The sequence below is a fragment of the Myotis brandtii genome, unplaced genomic scaffold (genome assembly GCF_000412655.1).
Source record: "Myotis brandtii unplaced genomic scaffold, ASM41265v1 scaffold1167, whole genome shotgun sequence".
Taxonomy (NCBI): domain Eukaryota; kingdom Metazoa; phylum Chordata; class Mammalia; order Chiroptera; family Vespertilionidae; genus Myotis; species Myotis brandtii.
Window position 1 is genome coordinate 2,043,970 of NW_005354039.1, and position 19,257 is coordinate 2,063,226.

At 56.6% G+C, this 19,257-nt stretch overlaps 1 protein-coding gene across 1 annotated transcript in view; it reads right to left on the reverse strand.

Moving 5' to 3' along the window:
- The window catches only part of ABR (active BCR-related), a 104,495-nt gene that overhangs the window by 29,577 nt on the left and 55,661 nt on the right, over positions 1-19,257 (reverse strand). The window contains exons 9-14 of the mRNA XM_014529719.1: positions 15,854-15,976; positions 15,419-15,494; positions 14,504-14,608; positions 13,493-13,567; positions 10,448-10,545; positions 9,805-9,936 (exon numbers count right to left, since the gene is read on the reverse strand). Of these exons, the coding sequence (XP_014385205.1) occupies positions 9,805-9,936; positions 10,448-10,545; positions 13,493-13,567; positions 14,504-14,608; positions 15,419-15,494; positions 15,854-15,976 (609 nt within the window). The remainder of the gene's footprint in view (positions 1-9,804; positions 9,937-10,447; positions 10,546-13,492; positions 13,568-14,503; positions 14,609-15,418; positions 15,495-15,853; positions 15,977-19,257) is intronic.

A 19,257-nucleotide genomic window follows, 5' to 3' on the forward strand; every position in this document is an offset into this window, starting at 1 on the left:
AAGTCTCCCTGCCTCCCAATCGGGTAAAAGCAGAGGCCCCTGGCTGACGTGGGGGTCTGGAGCCCCATCTGCTCACCTCCTCTGTCCACCGCCCCTGCCTTGGGGGTGCTGCCGGTGCCTCCCAGTAGTCCCAAGCTCTGCAGGCAGAATCTGGAACCCCTGACCCTCCTCCAAGGGGATGGACTCGGAGCATTTCCGATGGACAGTTCTCATGAGAACCGCTGTTTCTCCTGACCACGGCCATTGGCCCATGATGTCCCTTGGGGGGAGTGGATGTGAAGGCTGGGAAGCTTAGGGGCTTTTTAAAGGAAACTTCCGGTCTTATCTACTTCTCTCTCTGCTTTGGGAAAACGCTGGGCCTCGGCTCTGCTGGTGAGAGTCCCCTCAGTGGCCTTCTAATGGGATGACACTTATCTCATCAAGTCAGGCTGTGTTTTCTGGGTCACCTTGGCCCCAAAGCCAGAGCAGCTCAGCTCTTACCTCCGAGGGTCCGATCAGGCTGCACCGGTCCCAGCCCGTGGGGAGAAGGCTGCGCCTGGAGGTCAGGCCCTCACCTCGTGTCACCACTGCCCACACCCCGGGTGCTACAGCAAAGGCTGGGCAGCAGTGAGGGGCCATGGCAGACTGCAGCCCCCACCATGAGATGGCAGAGCCCTGCTAAGGGGTGCCCCCCGGCATGCATGTCCAGCCTCAGCCCTCGGTTGGGAAGATCCCTGGCAATTCCTCTGCTAAGTCCTTTTCTCAAAGGTTTTGGAAAAAAAAAACACAAGTGGGACCTCCTTGGGGACCAGTCTGATTTCTGGGGGACGAAGTTGCAGCTCCTCCTGCAGGGAGTCAGCCGAACTGAGAGTGTGCTGTATGCCAGGGGCTGCCACCCGTGCGGACTCGGTCGATACACAGGCTCGAGAGGAAGCACTTGAAGAGTGAGGAGATGGCAGAGCCCCGCTAAGGGGTGCCCCCCGGCATGCATGTCCAGCCTCAGCCCTTGGTTGGGAAGATCCCTGGCAATTCCTCTGCTAAGTCCTTTTCTCAAAGGTTTTGGAAAAAAAACACACAAGTGGGACCCCCTTGAGGACCAGTCTGATTTCTGGGAGGACGAAGTTGCAGCTCCTCCCTACAGGGAGTCAGCCTCACTGAGAGCGTGCTGTATGCCAGGGGCTGCCACCCGTGCGGACTCGGTCGATACACAGGCTCGAGAGGAAGCACTTGAAGAGGTCACCTGAGGCCACCCTGCGATCAGGAGGTAGAGCTGGGATGACACCCAGTCTCTTGCCTGCATCGGGGAGCCCCGGGCCCAGAGCTGAGAGGGCAGTGCCCCTCCTGTGGTTCGCTGAGAGGCTGCGTGCTCTCGGGCCTGAATGAATCGCTCCCCAAGGTCCTCCCTGGGTCAGCCTCTCCGCCTGTCACCTACCCCTCAGAGGTGGGTGGGGGCGGTCCAGCCTGCCTGCCGGTGGCATTCCCAAATGAGGCAGGAGGGGGAGAGGGGGCCTCGAGCCCCCATCTGCTTCCTGTTGAATGCTTCCTGACTGCAGAACCCCCTGGGCAGAGTCCAGGCTCCCCAAATCAGGAACACCTGGGAGAGGAGGCGCTGTGCAGGGAGAGGAGAGGAGGTGCTACAGTTTGGGAAAGCCTTCGGAGAGCAGGAGGGCTCCCTCGAGGGACCCTGCCCCTGGCTTTCCCCCATCCTGCCGCCTGAAGAGTGACAGCAGGTGGGATGCTGAAGAACAAATGGCCTGAAACAGCTGGGGTGGGCGGGGCCAGGGCAGGACAATGGCTCCAGTCACCAGGACCCTGGGAGGAGGCCGTGTCTGAGACTGGCAGGGGAACAGTCGGCTGATCATCCTTCCCCTTCCCCATGGCCTCTGGGCTGGCACCGTGGTGGCGATGGCGGCCACGTGGGCCTGCTCGGAGAGCAGCGGGGACATAAAACACGAATCCCAGAGGCAGACGCTCCCTGGCAGTGCACGTCTGGCCCAGGCTGGGGGAGGGGAGGGGAGGGGTCCATCCACTAGGGACCCTGCTGGAAAGCCACAGCCAGCATGGCCACTTCAGGGTCTGGGCAGGGAGCTGCCTGGGCCGCGAGGTGCCAAGCTGGGAGTTAGGGGAAAGCCCCATAGGCCAAGGCTTTCTCACCACGGCTCCCCCAGCTCATCCCAGGCAAATGCAGGCCACTCCCAGGGGCCAGCTGTGGTCAGTGTGGCCTGAAGGACACCTAGGAGAAGGCATCCAGGACCCATAATGCCCATCATGCCACCAGGGAAGGAAGCAAGCACCTTGGGTCCCTGCGGTGACCACAGCTGGAAGGGGCTCCAGGTCAAGCAGGCCCCTGCCCAGAGCCTGGCTCCTGGGGCAATAGAGGGTGTGGCCTGAAGGACACCTGGGAGAAGGCATCCAGGACCCTTAATGCCCATCATGCCACCAGGGAAGGAAGCAAGCACTTTGGGTCCCTGCGGTGACCACATCTGGAAGGGGCTCAGGTCAAGCAGGCCCCTGCCCAGAGCCTGGCTCCTGGGGCAATAGAGCTGGCACGCTTGACCCTCACGCGGGGGCGGCCGACCCCTGAGGGGCCGGGGGGAGGGACCTGGAGTGGGAAGCCATTGAGTCCTGCCCTGGCAGGCTCCTGGCCACGCTTGACCCTCACACGGGGGCGGCCGACCCCTGAGGGGCCAGGGGGAGGGACCTGGAATGGGGAAGCCATTGAGTCCTGCCCTGGCAGGCTCCTGGCCCAGGTCTCTGCTCTCCTCACTCTGCAGCGTAATTGAAACCAGAAGCAGCCCCTGCTGACAATGGCCCCTTGTTCCCAGCTCCTCACGCTCTGCGCTGGGACTGACTGCACTACGCGAGCTGGGCTGCTCCAAGCGGGCCAGCCCGAGCTGCTCAGCCCCGGGGTCAAGGCAGGGAAACCCTGGGCTGGCAGGCAAGGAGGGCCCTAACCTTGACCTCCCTGCCCACGCTGATGTCAGTGCATCAAAGCTGTGTGACTCCATCTGCTTAAGAAAACAGATGTGACCTTCACCAGTCAACGGCCCAGACACAGGGGTCACTGGCAGGTAACAGCCTTCGGGGCGGGGGGCTGCTTCCCTGCAGGAAGTCAGAAGGCAGGGTACCTGGACCCGCCCCCTGGTCCGAAGGCCATCATCATTAGATGAGTAATAACCGTGTCGGGCCTGTGCCATGGGTCTCAGTGACTGTCACATTCAGCACCCGTTAGAGCCCATTTTGCAGCTGAGGAAACGAGCCTCAGAGAGGTAGGGTAACTTATCCCGTTCTCCCAACTAATGAATGGAGGAAACTTAACTCTCAACCGTGATCTGTCTGGCCTCAAAGCCGCTTCAACACTGGCCGAAAGACCAGAATTCTCTTCTGTTTCCTTTACTCCACAGGGAGGTCCCATTCACTCTTCGTTACCTACAGCACAGTGCCTACCACCACATGTCCATACGCAGAAAAGGCTGAATAAATGAGGGATGACGTGGATGTGCGTGTCACCGCTCTGACCAGCTTTCAGGTACATGCCATCCTTTGAGCCTCACAACAAGCTGGTGATGAAGGCAGAGTGGGAACAACTGTGCCCATATAACAGATGAAGAAACTGAGGCCCCTGGAGGTCAAGGGACCTTGACTCAGTCTTCTGACCCTCAGCCCAGTGCTCTTCCCACAGCGTCAGGATTACCAGACTCCACGCTCAACACATCTAAACCACCGACGGAAGGGAGGGCGAACAGGGGGGCTGAGGAAAGATGGGTCAAGGAGTCAGATGCCAGGGGGGAGAAGGTGGGGGTGTATTGTTTTCCACAAGCAGAAGCTAATGCTGACCCGTGGTGCTCTGGGGTCGTGGGGCTCTGCTCTCTTGCGACAGTTGGAGAGGGCTGAGCAATGGGGGGCACGGAGGGAGGGGGGACACCCCTGGGTCTAGAGAGAAGGTCATGAAATCTCTATCCTCAGAAACCAGGCTCTTTTTCTCACCTAAAAGTAAGAAAGCCTAAGATGGGAACACCCTAAATGTCCATGACACATGACGAATAAATGAACTCAATGTGGTATATAAATACAATGTTATTCACCTTAAAAAAGAAGGACATTCTGACACATGCTACGTGGATGAACCTTAAAGACATTATGCCGAGTGAAGCAGCCAGTCACAAACGGACAAGCACTGCGTGATTCCACTGGTGTGAGGTCCTGGGAGTCAAAGTCAGAGACGGGAAGCAGCGTGGTGGCAGCTGGGGGTGGGGAGAGGGGAGGTGGGAGTTGTTTACTAGGTATGACCTTTCAGTCTGGGATGATGAAAAAGTTCTGGAGGTGGATGGTGGTGATGGTCGTACACCGCAGTGATTGTGCTTAATGCCACTGAATTGTACACCTAAAAATTATTAAAATGGTAAATTGAATGGTAGGCATACTTTACCACAATAAAAAAAAAAAAAAGAGTCTAGATCAGCGGTTCTCAACCTGTGGGTCGAGACCCCTTTGGGGGTCGAACGACCCTTTCACAGGGGTCGACTAAGACCATCGGAAAACACATATATAATTACATATTGTTTTTGTGATTAATCACTATGCTTTAATTATGTTCAATTTGTAACAATGAAAATACATCCTGCATATCAGATGTTTACATTACGATTCATAACAGTAGCAAAATTACAGTTATGAAGTAGCAACGAAAATAGTTTTATGGCTGGGGGGCACCACAACATGAGGAACTGTATTAAAGGGTCGCGGCATTAGGAAGGTTGAGAACCGCTGCTCTAGATGTTTAGATTTGCCAATCTGGCTCCCAGCATCCTGAGTTCCGTTTCTAATAGCTCTGACCCCTGCTAGCTTCCCAGCGGCAGGTCAAGAAGGTCAAAGAAATGACCCGCCTTTCCTCTTCAGACATGGGCTCCAAGCTTCGGAACGGAAGAGGACGGAGGCCTCCCACTGGCCTGACTTCACAATTGGGGGTGGAGGGGTCCTGGCACCCCAGAACTGGGACAGCTGGAACGTCCTTGCTGGCCTGGAACCCTGCTCCCTCCCACCCCAGGGTCTTGAGTGCTCCCATGGAGGGAGGGCTGCCCCTGAGAGGCTCAGAGGACCCCCTGGTCGGGGGAACGGAGCTCTCCTGAGGGTGGGAGGCACGGGTCTGGGTCCCAGGCTTGCAGCTGAGCTGGGGAATAGGGGAGCAGGGCCCAGAAAGGCTCTTCTGACTTAGGCAGCTCCTAGGTCTCGCCCCCTCTCTAGTCTGGAGTCGGTGGCAGGAACTGAGCTGTGGGGTCCTCGGGGAGAGCTCTCCCCTCCGCCCGCCAGCCAACAAGGGCTAGACCCTGGGAATAGGCCAGTCAGCTAGGGGGCAGGTCCCAGTTGGGGACCGCACATTTGGAGCCCGGCGCAGCAGTGCTTGGAAATAGACTGGGATAAACATACTGGAGTCCCCCAGGGCCAGGGAGGCAAGGCGGAAGAAGGGGGGCCTCCTGGCTGAGCCGCTCCCTGGCCAGGCAGGGTTGGGGCAGCAAGGAGGCAGCAGGCAGTGAGGTTGGGGGGGTGGTGGCCTGGATAGAGAATCAAGGCCCAGCCCCTTAGGTCTGGGGAAGAAAGGGAGGTTCTGAGCCTGGCAGAGGAGAAATGCACCAAGCTGGTGGGGTCGAACACTAAATTCGCACTGTGACCCCTCAGGGTCACAGACTGACATCCAAGTCTCCCCCTCCCTCCCCGTCCCATCTGAGTATTTTCACTCACTCATTTGCCCAGCAGCTCACCAAGCATGAGCAGCCTGGGATTGGAGCCCTGAATCTGGAGTCATTGCTCAACCACCAATGACCTGCACGACCGTGGCCACGTCACTCCCCCTTTCCGGTCTGGTTTCTTCTCCCCCCAAAAACCAAGATTGGATTAAATGCCCTCCGGGATCCCTTCTGGCCTAAAACTCCACTGACCCTCTTCTTTTACTCATTCCTTCACTCTCCCTCTCTTGCTGGCTCACAATCTCTTCTGCTCACGGCAGGGGGGCTCCTTAATTTCCTGGGACACTCCCTGTGCATTCCTGCCTCCCTGCTCCTGGCCAAGAGGCCCTCCCTTCACCCCCTGGAATGCCCCCCCACCCCTTTCTGCTGATCCAGAGCCTGTCACCTGGCTAGAATAACAAAGAGCCTCAGAACAGCAATGCACGTGTTGGTCATTATAGAAAATGACTTTTACAAAGTAGATGAAGTACTTTCGACAATGCAACAAAAAAGGTCATTATAAAGACCACATACGGCCCCAGAAGAAAGGGGGTGATGACAATACATGAAAATAGAAAAAATACAAAATACGCACGATGATATTTGAGGAAGGGAAAAGGCAGGAATAAAATGGCTGTTTCAGAGTGGGAGTAGGGGTGGTTGGTGATTATTGCAATTTTCTCTCTAATACAAACACTGCTTTTGGAATTTAAAAAAGCCAGTGCTCTCCACTCCCTCCTGCTCCACCTCCCCCTAGAAGCCTCCCTAACTGCAGCCCACGAGGCTCTTTCTTTCTTTGAATTCCTGTGGCCCACGTGTCCCTCTTACTACTCGTGGAATGGTGGGAGACAGGAGAGCCCGGGGGTGGGGGGGGCAAGGCAAGGGTCCGGGTCCAGCTGCTTCCAGCGCTGGCTGCCCTGCCCCCTGGCTGCCTGCTCTTAGACACGTGACTGGACCCTTAATGCCTCAGCTTTCTCATCTTTAAAACCGGGGTCACTTTCCTATCCCAGGGCACTCTGAAGGTCCCCCCGAGACAACGCTGTGAGCCTCAGCCCCGCGCTGGGCTCAAAGTCCGCTCTCTGATGTAATCATCATCGTTACTGCCATCTTGCCTTGCTCTCCCCGGGGAGACACATATTGATATACTTGTCTTCCAAACTGGCGGCAGATTCCTTGAGGCCAGGCCCTACGCCCCTCGGACCAGTGGGGCACAAGGCAGATGCACAGTAAGTCCCTGTCCCTGACTCTTTGCATGCATGCTTCCCTCAGGTGCACCAGAGAGATATTTCTCCTGCCCAGAGGTAAGAGGACTGCAGCTCACCCTGTGTCATAAAGCAGGATGCTAGGGTGGAATACCACCCCGACTCCTCCTCCAGGCTACGAGCCATGCCAGCGCCCCTCACCCAGGCTGGGAGACTCCCTGATGAAGACCTGGGACACAGTGACACAGCACAAGGGAGAGAGCGTGGCCTTTCCTGTGCACTGCCAGCAGAGGCACCTGGGCCTCAGTGAACGCATCTGTAAAATGGGGAGAATACGGTTGTCATTTTCCTTGCAGAGCTGTTGCAAGGGTCAAGAGAGAATGTTGGGAATGGGCCTCCGAGAACGCACGTTGGTGATGAGCACCGCCATCTGCCTGTCACTAAATGCCACTCCCCCGCCCCTCAGCTCCAGGCCCCACTGCCATCTCAAGCAAACCCAGAGCTGGAGACTCTATTGGAGCAAATGCCTACAGCTTTGGAGGTGGGGTCCCTGGCTGTTGTCTGGAGGGGCTGAGCCAGAAGGGGCTTAGAAAGAGGCCGGGAGGGGGGCACCGGGTGGGCCTTTCCCCTGCCTTCTCTGCAGGCCACCTGGACATCCCCGAGGACCCGGCCCTACTGCCAGGCCACCTTCAGCTCCATCCCGGGCGCCCGCTGAAGGGGAGCAGAACCGAGCACCAGATTCCTTTCCTTGGACACGTGGCGGGAAGGGAGGTGGCGGCAGCTGTGGGAACAGACCGTCCCAGCGCTCTGTGGGGCCTGGCCACGTGGGAACGGCTCGGTGCAGGCTCTCCCCCCAGCCTGTCATCCTTGGTATCTCCGAGGGCAGCCACAGGTGATGGGGCCTTCACAGGGCCTGGCTCACCCCTGGTGAGGAGGCCCCTCCCGCTCCCCAATTCACAGGAAGGCCTGTCGGAGGCTCTGTGGCTGAGGGCCAAGGGCTGCACCAGCGCTGAACCCCGGGGAGCTGAGGGCCCGGAGACTTCAAAGCCCTCGGAGGACGCTGGTTCTGAACTGGCAGCTCACAGGCCCAGGTCAGCTGGCAGCAGGGAGGTTTGTGTTTCTTTTAATATCACTCCCAGGCATTTAACATTCCTCGAAGCTTAAACACAGAAACATTTTCCTTAACAGACTGTGCTTTCTGCTTTGCCAAACATAACCTGGCTCCCTCCCCCTCCCCCACGGCCTCCATCTGCTCCTGTCTCCGAGATGCAGTGACTTATGCTGTGCTTCCCCTGGGGCTGTGCGGCTGACAGAAGTGAGGAGGAGGGAGCAACAGGACTGGAAGTCCAGGTGGGGACAATGCCACTGAGCCCTGGAGGGACCCTGGGTTCTGGAGGGGTCAGGGCCCCTGGGACTCACTGAGTTGGCTGCGCTGGACACTCCTTTTAACTCTTCTATCCCACGGCCACCCAGGTTCTGGGCACATGGCAGCCGGTCATATTTCTTGGCTGGGTGTCTCCTGGGCTAGATGGGCCAGCCCAGAGCCCCATCCCTGCTGGTCACTTCCGCCTGCCCAGGAACGTGGGGCCCCCACTCCTTACCCCCGCAGGAAGTGGGTTCCCAGGGCTGAATTGAGAGAGAGTTCTCTCTCTTCAGTCCCCTTTTCCTAAATCATGACTAAAATAATGAAGGACTGACTTATGGTTGCCTGGCAACACCATCTCTCTGGAGACAGTGCTGAGGAGCAGGGCACAGGTCCCCCAGAGTTAGGAAGAGATGTGCTCAGGAACTTGGGGTAACATGAGGCAGATGGCCAGGACCCCACCAAATGGAGCCACCACCCTCCACCCCCACTTCAAACACTAGAGCAGCGGTCGCCAACTGGTCGTCCGTGGAGGTCCGCAAGGTTAGCGACCGCTGCACTAGAGCCTGAGACGGGGGGAGCAGGCAGCCCACACAGGTCACCAAGGGGCAATGCTGCTAAGAATACCCAGCCAAGAGCCAGTCACCAAACTCTAAAGCTCAACCATCAGAGAACCAACACTTCCTGCAAACAAGCATTGCTCAGCTCTCTGCACCCACAGCCCCGCTGTGGCACCTCCTGCCCGCGGCTCAGTCCCAGTGCAGCCAGTCATTGTCTCCCTTGACTTCATGGTCACAGGATCGACCCCCGAACCAGCCACTCGTGTCCTGAGCGTGAGGCCACACCAGGTGCCAGATGGGTGTGCATGGCTGCACGCCTGCCCATGTCTGCATCCTCCTCACAGGAACGTGAAGAACAGCCATTTCCCAAACTGGAAGAATTTCCAGAGACTCGGGCTGCAAAAGGCCCTTTCCCCGCATCCATTAACAGGGCACCGAGAAACACCGCCCAGGCGCGCGCTCCCTTAACCTGACCCACACAACCAACTCCACGCCGGTGGACTCTAGGGACCAGTAAGGCCCAGCAGCCCTAGCGACCAGTCGGAGACCAGCCCTCAGCCACCCAGCAGATCCGAAGCCCCCCCAATGCTGGGCCTCACACCTCCTACAGCAGACACTGCTCATCAAACACCACCTCGCGGATGTAGCCCCAGACTCCTCCACGCAGTGCGCCTGGGAAAAGCCCCAGGAGACCAGAGGTGGGAAGTGAAGACACAGGGAGCCCTCTCCTGCGGGAGAGTGGGTGGCCCACCTGAGCCAGGTGCGGAAGCCCCAGGAACCAGGCACACATGGGCACCTGGGGCTACAACAAGATGTCACCTCCCGCAGGGGAACCAACAGGCCAGGTGGCTTCTCAAACCAGCATGGAACCCGAGGCACAAAAGGCCAAGCCCCTGGACCAAGGAGGCCAGTGAGAAGGATGCCGGCCCAACCCCACCACCTCCTGCCGGGGCGCCGTGGCCGCATCGGGACCTCACCTGGATCTGCCCTTTGCCCATGATCTTGTCCACGATCTCGTTGTTGTCCTTGTTGACCTTGGTCTTGTCGTAGCACTTCTCGTAGCACAGGATCCTCAGGGACTGGGAGCCCTCCAGCTCGATCTCAAACTCCTGAGGAAGGATGGAGCCAGGGTCCTGAGCCGCGGACATGGGGGACCCGGTCTCCTGGCAGGTGGGGGCCCCAACTTCGCAAGGCTGTGAGGGGGGTGAGGGGGGGCCCTCGGGGACCACCCCGCGGGGCAGGGAGGAACATCCTCACTTTCTGGGGCTCCAGGGCCTCCAAATCACTGAGGGAGTGGCGTCTGGGGCCTGAGCGGAAACCCCGCGTCTGCACATAAGCACGAGATCAGAAGTCAAATAAGCAGGGATGCAGGGCAGAGGGCTGAGGGACAGAGCTGGCCCCGCCAACAGGACATGAGCACAGGGAGTGGGGGGGGCATGGCTGGTGGTGACAAGCTCAGGGGTCCCTGAGATAAGCAGGGATGCAGGGCAGAGGGCTGAGGGACAGAGCTGGCCCCGCCAACCCCAGCCAACAGCACCTGAGCACAGGGAGTGGGGTGGGCATGGCTGGTGGTGACAAGCTCAGGGGTCCCTGAGGGGCACACCGGCCCCCGCCACTCACCTCGTCCCACTTGGGCTCTGTCGTGTCCCGAAATACCCTGGTTTTGGCTTTGCTGACAAAATAGCCGAAGGAATCCACCTCCAGGGTACAGTACAGGTCTGCAGGGGGGACAGGCAGAAGCACATCGAGTGAGGCCCCGAGGAAAAGGGGTTTAACACATCGTCCCTCCCAGCACCAGGGGCTGCCCTCGGGCTCCTCCGCACAGCCCCGCGAGCCTGGCCTCTTCCCACTGCTCTGCACTCCTCTCAGGTGGTGCTGCCCTCCGGCCTCACCCACCAGCCTCCAGCCTCACCCACCATCTTCCGGCCTCATCCACCGCACTCCAGCCACGCTGCTCTCCTCCCCAACTTGCCCAGCTCTCCCTGCTTAGGACCCTTGTCCCTTCACCCCTGATCTTTGCCTCCTCACCACTGAGGCCTCCTGGCACGCCCCCCCACACACACATACTGATCCCAGGTCCCTTAACAGTGTGGGCCTGGCATTTGAGGTGGGAGTCTCCGGAGGGTCTCTGGCCTCCGGGGCTGGAAGCTGGAGAAGCCCCCGTCACTGAGACAACCAAAGCGCCTCCTACATTCCCAGCGCTCACTTATTTGTTTTCTTCATCACACGGAACTGTAACTGCAGTTGTCTTTTCTGTCTCTTTCTTATCTCCCGCCCCCTCACTACCGCCACACCAGGCAGCAGCAGCCTTGTTTTCTTAGCCAGGAACAGGGCTGCACACAGTGATAGCTAACAGCTTCTCCCCATTTGCCAGATGAGAACATGGAGTCAGAGAGAGATAAGAGGATGTAACATCACACAGCATCAGAAACCCAGGGCTCCTCTCCTCTCCGCCAGCCCTGTGTGGGGTGAATGAATGGAGCTCTTACCACCCCCACGTGCTGCAGGTAACTGAGTGGTGGAGGCTGGGGGTGGGCGTCTGGGGAGCTTTCCCTAGTTTTTCAATCTTTTAAAAAAATATTTTCATTGATTTCAGAGAGGAAAGGAGAGGGAGAGACACATCAATGATGGGAGAATCACTGACTGGCTGCCTCCTTCACACCCCCTACTGGAGATAGAGCCTGTAGCCCAGGCATGTGTCAATCAAACGGTGACCTCCTGGTTCATAGGTCGATGCTCACCACTGAGCCACACCAGCCGGGCAGTGTTTTCCTCTTGAATCATGGCCTTTAAGGCTGAAACCCTTCTCCCCTCTACCCTGGGACCTAACAGACCAGGCCACAGCACTGGGTGGTCCCCCAGGCACTCTGCAAGTCCACATGCTCCCTCTAGGGCTGGGACTCTGGCAGCCCCCGCTTCTCCCGCCATGGGAGCTGCCACGGCTGCTCTCCAGGGCACTATGTGTGTTGGGGGTCAGCTTTGGAGCATGCAGCCAACCCTGTGCAGGGTGACTCAAGGGGCAAAGGGCAGAGGGCAGAGGTCAGAGGGTGGACATACAGCTCTGGCTCAGGGGTTGCTCAGCTGGGCTCTTTTCCGTGAGAATGGAGGTGGAGCTGCCCCCCAGGTGTCTCCAGCTGGGTGCGACGTAGAGGAGATACAACTGGGCACGTGGGGATGTGGGTGCAGATTAAAGGTGAACAATGTCAGAGGCCCCCGCACCTGGCCTCTGCCAGTTAGTGTGGGTGACAGAGATGGAAGGGCAGGAAGGGCTGCCAGCTGATAGGTGGGTATGAATCCTCCATCGAGGGCTACGGGCTAGTTCATGGGGAAAATGGGGAGGCGTCAGATTGTCTGGGTCCAAATCCTCTCTGCCTGAATCACCAGCCTCTCTGCCTGGTCGCGTTCACCGTGAAACAGGAGGCTCGTGGTGCCTGCACCTCGGGCCTGACTGCAGATGCCAGGGGTTCCCTGTGATGAGAAGCCACACTGAGATGCATAAGTTCTACCCCCTCGAGTCAGAGTGAGTATCTGAGCCAGTCAGGGGAGGGAGGAAGTGAAGACAGCCTGGAGGTAAGGAGAGATTTCGTAGCAGCTCACCCCATGTCTAACCACAAAGCCCATCCCAGCCAACACAAAGCAGAGAGAGAGAGAGAGAGAGGAGGGGCGAGACATCTGGGCCCATGTCTAACCACAAAGCCCATCCCAGCCAACACGAAGCAGAGAGAGAGAGAGAGAGAGAGAGGAGGGGCGAGACATCTGGGCACCGTGGAGATGGGAGGCGCAGGGTCCAGCTCCGTGGGCCGCAGACTTGGGCGGGTACGACAGCCCTATGGAGCTTACTAACCAGGAATATTCCTGGGCAGTGGCCCCCAGGGGGATTCCGTGGGCCTGGGGAGGGTCCAAGAAGCTGCCACGTGTACAAGCAGCTCAGCCCAGCGGTGGGTGCGGGGTCCTGGCCGCCCTGAGAGAAGGGATGCTCTAAAGAGAAGAGCGTGGGCTCGGCGGTGGGAGACACGGATTCCACCCACCACCCATGTGACCTGCCTGGGCCACCCGGGAAAATCCCTTGAGCCGTCGGGCCTCAGCTTCTTCACGTAAAACGAGAATGGCATCAGCGAACTCTGCAGGCTGCCAGGAGGATCAGAGCAGGTAACGCCCGTGAAAAGGCTGTGACCTTGCCAAGACTTCTCCACAGTGGCCACATCTGCCTGTTCCCCAGCACCTAGTGAGGTACCGGCACACAGCAGGCGTCTGGAAATGAACTACTCAGGTCAGCATTTCTGAGCTCCTATTCATCCAACGATTTCCTTGCCCTCTAGGAACTCACAGTGGGAGAGGCAAATTTTAAGTGACAAAGCAGTATGACAGGTGCTGTAACCATGGTGAGCCCTGGGGTGACGGGAACACAGAGAGAGGAGGCCAATCTACCCAGGAACTCGGGCTTCACAGTAAATGTGTATTGAACGTCGGGTGCGTGAGCCAATGGCACAACCTGTGTGATGCACTGTACAGGGAGGGGCAGAGGGCAGACCTCACTGCCCCCCCCCCCCCCCCCCCCCCCCGCCATTCCTACTGGAGACAAATGAGATAAGAAGGACTTTCTGTGACAGGCTGAACAACGGCCCGCCCGGCCACTGCCTGGGGCTGGTGGTCAGGGACACTTACGTGCTGACTGCTTAAACCCCTTGGCAGAGTGGACGATGACATGAAGGAAGCCATAGAGCCCGGGAGACTCGTCGTCTGCAAGAGAGAAAAGTCCCACAGTCAGGGGTGGTGAGAGGCTCCTCTGCTTCACCCCCTCCGCACCCCAGACTGGCTGGGAGGCAGAAAGGGTGGGAGATGCGGCCTAAGCCCGGGGCTGAGAGCACCACCTGGTGGCCGGATGAAGAAGCTTCCATTCCTCACTACTTCCAGGACCCTGAGCTGGGGGTGCCCCTTCCCCCTCCACTCAGCCTGGGAGGCCAGTCCACACATTCCCCGGGGACACCTTCCCTCTCCCTCCAAGTCCTGCTATCCTGTGACCGCCCTTCTCAGCCTCGCCTTTCAAAGTAAAAATTAGTCAACGTAAGTCACTCTGTGCCAATGCGAGAGAAGGTCCATCTCTGCCTCCTCGTTGGAACACAGAGGGCGGATACCCCCATAGGTGGAGGAGAGCCTGCCTTCAAAACCCCTTTCCAGCACCCACGGGCAGTCAGATCCTACCCGCTCCAGGCAGTGACCAGCCCCGATCTCAGCTCTGCTCAAAAACCTCCCACAGGCTCCTGGGCTTGAACAACAAATTCCCTTGCTTGGCATTCAGGGCCTTTCAAGAGCTAATCCCTGGAAACTTCTGGCCTTATTTGTTATGCACTATTCTAAACCATCTCCATTTCCTCCTGTCCCCATTCCCCACCCATGCTTGTCTTTTGCTCCCATTATCTGACGACCAGTGTCCCAGAATCTTCTCTTACACCAGAGGGGGGTGGGGTGGGGGGCAGGGAGGAGTTGGGGCCATCCGGGGAAGAGACAACCCCGGTTTGAGCTTCCTGTGCTCCTGGCCACTGAGTCATCCCAGCCCACCTGAGCAGAGATCAGCCATTTGTAGCCGAGTGTCTGCTGGGTCCTTGTGGACAGCCCCAGCACTATCCTGGGGGGAGTAGATCGGCTGATTGGGCAATGCTGGGTTCCAGATCTTACCATCTTTATTGCTGGTGACAGGAATGTTGTGTACAGTCCTAAGTTTGAAACAGGATCCTGTGAGCACCTGGAGCTCCACTGAGCTCAGGACAAAGGCCTGGAGATCTGCAGGAGGAGGAGAGGGAGAGAAGGAGGAACATCGTCATGGGTCCACTAGGACCTGTTGCTCTCTTTGGGGGCTGTTGCAGGGAAAAACCTTAATTCTAGGGGCAGAGTTGGTCATTGGAAAAAAAGGGAAAGACTTGTGAACCCTCACATGGGGATAGCTGTGGGTGCTGTCAGAGGGGTAAGAACAGGAGAGTCTAACTGAAGAGGTTCATGTATGTGTGTATGAGAGAGGGATGGGGACAGGGAGAGTGTGGGGGGCAATCCTTGACTCTGGGGCTACTCCTATTGCTAATTCATTTTATGCCTTAAGCCACTGGTTCTCAACCTTCCTAATGCCGTGACCCTTTAATACAGTTCCTCATGTTGTGGTGACCCCCAACCATAAAATTACTTCCGTTGCTACTTCATAACTGTAATTTTGCTACTGTTATGAATCATAATGTAAATATCTGATATGCAGGATGTACTTTCATTGTTACAAATTGAACATAATTAAAGTATCGTGATTAATCACAAAAACAATATGTAATTATATATGTGTTTTCCGATGGTCTTAGGCGACCCCTGTGAAAGGGTCATTCGACCCCCAAAGGGGTTGCGACCCACAGGTTGAGAACCGCTGCCTTAAGCAAATCACCAATTCTTTGGGCCTCAGTTGCTCAGAAACATCAGTGAAGTGCCACCTGCCTTGGCACTTTAGAGTGGCTGTGAGGGCTGAAGGGGAGGCATGGGACTGGAGGTGCTTGGGATTACAAAAGGCCCATGGTTGCCATGGACCCCTCAGGGCAGAGTGGGTGGGGACTTTACCCTTCTTCTGTAGTTTCTGAATCGCTTCTCTCCACTCTGACCTTTCATAGTCCGAGGACAGTAGGAACAGGTAGCTCTGAAGAGAGGAGATGACAATTCAGTGGGGCGGCCATGGTCAGACACGCACATTCCTGTAGCCCAGGGCTCCAACAAAGCTCCCCCTAACCCAGGTACCCCTAGGCTTGGAGAAGGCAGCTGGGAGGGGGGCCTCCTTCCTGGGCAGCCCAGTGACAGAAGTGGCAGTGCCAATGATGGCCAGCAGAGGGCACTAGCTCCACACCACTGGGGAGAGGGAGTCCAGGGCGGGAGCCTGGCAGCCTCCTTGAGAATTGGGGGCTGGAGTTCCTGATCCCCACAGGTCAGGGCTGGGAGCCACGTGGGCAGCCCTGTACGGAGGAAGGGGGCTGTCTCTGTCCCATCCCCACCCTTCCTGACCTTTCCATTCCGATTGTGGATCCGAAATGGGATGGTGGGGGAATTGAGCAGCAGCAAGAACTCATTTTCAAACATCTTCTTCTTCAGGCGCTCGATGGCCCGGCTCTGGCCCTTGTTGGCTTTCTGCGGGGACGAGACGAGGGCAGAGATGGTTTCCCTCACACTCAGACTCCACGTCTCACTCAGTGGCTCTAGCACCCCTCCCCCCTGTGTGTTCATCGGATTTTTTTTTTCTTTTTCAATATTTTATGATGCTTTGACATCATGGGAGGATTCCTGGCCAGGGTGAAAACTGTTCCTCCCAGATCATGCTAATTCCTAACACAGTCAATGACTCCTCTGTGAGCATATCTTTCAAATGCAAACCAGCTAACCCTGAGGCCTACCCCCAATCACCTCCTCTCTTTCTCCTTTTTAAAAAAATTTTAAAAATAAAACATATGTTTTTATTGATTTCAAACAGAGGAAGGGAGGGAGAGAAACATCAATGATGAGAATCACTGACTGGCTGCCTCCTGTGTGCCCCTTACTGGGGAATCGAGCCACAACCCGGGCATGTGCCCTGACCAGGAATCGAACCATGACCTCCTGGTTCATGGGTCAACGTTCAACCACTGAGCCACACCAGCTGGGCTCATGTATCTCTCACATGTCATTCCCCTGCCCTCATCACATAGGACCAGGTGCCAGATAACTAGGGCAGCTCCTACAGCCCAGCCCCCCAACATTATCCACACTGGCCAGTCCTAGGCTGTTTCCTGCCCGGCCTTCCTTCCCCTCGGAAAGCTCAACACAGGCTTTGGGCCACGTTTTTTCACGCTCCTTCTGCCTCCTGACCAAACCTGGTGCTTTCCCACGTGGCCCTGGTGGTGTGGCCTCTCTCATGGACACTGTAATTAATAAAGATCTTCCTTCAGTCGCATTAGCCTCTTCATTCACCCTATAAATTAAATCGCAGGTACCATCAAGGTACGCTGCTTCGAAACCTCAGACACCATTCAGCACAAAACCCTAATTCCTGGCCTCGTGCACGGGGCCTGCCATGGCTGGGTCCCCGCCTCCATGCCCTGCCTGATATCCCACCCCGCCCCACCCTGCACCCTCCACCTCAGCCTCAGGGTGCTATTCCCTGTTCTCTGGCGAGCCATTCCCTCTAGTCGACCCCTTCCATTTATTAACTACCCTTACGCTTAAGTCTTGCTTTCAATGCTGTCCTTAAACTCCACAGTTGAAATTCATTTCTGCAACATTTTTTTTTTACCCACTAGACTAGCAAAATGGTAACAACGGCTCCCAGCCAGTGTTGTCACCGTGACTCTCACAAATTGCTGGTGGGAACATAATCGGATGCGACCTGCTCAGAGGTACATCTGGCCATCAAATGCACAAGCCCCTTGCCCCAGACATCGCCCTTGCAGGGAATCTACCAGAGAGAAGAAACAGGAGTGTGGTGATGTTTACTGCAGACTTGCCTGCAAAGAATCAAGAGCCAGAAACACTCTAAATACCCAAATACGTGGTTGTGCAATCAAGCAACAGAATAGGATGCAGCTGTTAGAAAGGCTGTGCCAGGCCCAGAGAGCTCTAAGGTGCACTGTTAGGTGAAAAACTTACATGGCAAAACAGCACCTGTAACCTAGTCTCATTAAAATACACACAGGCGTGCTGTGCGTGCCAGCATAAGCACAGAAGACTAGCAGAATGCACTTCAAACTGCTAACAAGGGGGCTGGGCGATGATCAGTTGTATTCTACACGCTCTGGTATTGTGACCTGTCCCTGTAACAAGCCAGGGTTGCCTAAGTTCAAAACATGTTATTAAAAAAGTAAATATTTTGCCCTGGGCGGTGTGGCTCAGTTGGTTGACCATCGTCCCATCACTGAGAGGTTGCGGGTTCGATTCCTGGTCAGGGCACATGCCCGAGTTGCAGGCTCAATCCCCAGTAGTGGGTATGCAGGAGGCAGCCAATTGATGTTTCTCTCACTCTCTCTCTCTCTCTCTAAAAATGAATAAAAACACATTTTTTAAAAAGTAAATCTGCTTTTTCTGTGACTCAGAGAACGACTTTGTTGTGCCTCGCCACTGACTCCTATCACGTGTGTCACATGTGGTCATAATGGGCGTATCCGTCTCCTCCACCGTGAGGAACCCTGGGCGGCGTCTGGCACAGCCTTGCAGCCAGCAGCCACAGGAGCTCAGGCTGCACCGATTGAGCAGAAGGCCACACCTACACACCTGGGGCAAGAGCGAAGGCACAAAGCCTGCTGGCTCCCAGGACCAGGTGAGGAACAGGCCTGCAGGACGCCCCTGGGTGGGGATGGTGGGCGGTGCTAGACGGGGAAACAGGCTCCACTGAGGCAGTCGAGCCTGGCCACTCAGAGGGAGGACACGTGTGCTGGTCAGGCTGCTCCCTCTGGATGGATGCACCCCAGTCAGACCCTCAGTCCCAGTGCCCCTGGGGTTTTACTAGGGGCTTCTCCCCTGTTCAAGGAGAGGTGTCTGAGCTGAAAGGATCCTCAGAGGCCATCTGCTCTGTATTCCTCAACAATCCTTCAGGAAGCAACGATTTATGAGGTGTCAAGGACTAGGAACATAACTGAATTAAGAGAGTCTCTCGCTAGAGTTCAAAGCCTATTGAGTGAGGGAAAGCAGTACCTATAAAGCAAAGCAAAGAGGCAAACATCAGGAACCAGGAAGTCGGGCACCCAACCCAAACTGCAGTGGGTGGCTATCAGGGAAGGCTCCCCAGAGGAGGTGAGGCCCCAGCAGAGCCTGGATGGGTGAGGAAGAGACCAGGCCAAACAAACAAGCCCCTCCATGCCCCGCCTGCCATTTATGGGGAAGGCTCCTCCTGGGTGCTTTCAAATACATGAATTTAAGGCTGCATTTTCCTGAAAATAGCACTGTGGCTACATCCCATGGGTTCTGACATGTGCTGCGCTCATGTTCCTGCAGCTCTAAACAGTCTGCAGTTGCAATTTTGATTTCCTCTGTACCCTGAAAGTTTTAGCTTTCTAGGCTTACCCTTAAATACATTCTAATTGTTGATTTCTAGTTTTACTGCACTGTGATCTGTGAACATAACTGGTATGCTACCAATTTTTTTATTTTTTATTGACATTTCTGCCCGGCCGGTGTGGCTCAGTAGTTGAGCGTTGACCTATGACAGTGGTCGGCAAACTGCGGCTCGCGAGCCACATGCGGCTCTTTGGCCCCTTGAGTGTGGCTCTTCCACAAAATACCACATGCGGGCGCGCACGTACAGTACGATCGAAACTTCGTGGCCCATGCGCAGAAGTCAGTTTTCGGAAAGGAGATAGACGAAACAAGTATACAAGACAAGTGTGGATGGGAGAGTTGGAAGGGGTCGACCTCAGCGAACGTACCTCAATCAGATTGAGGAC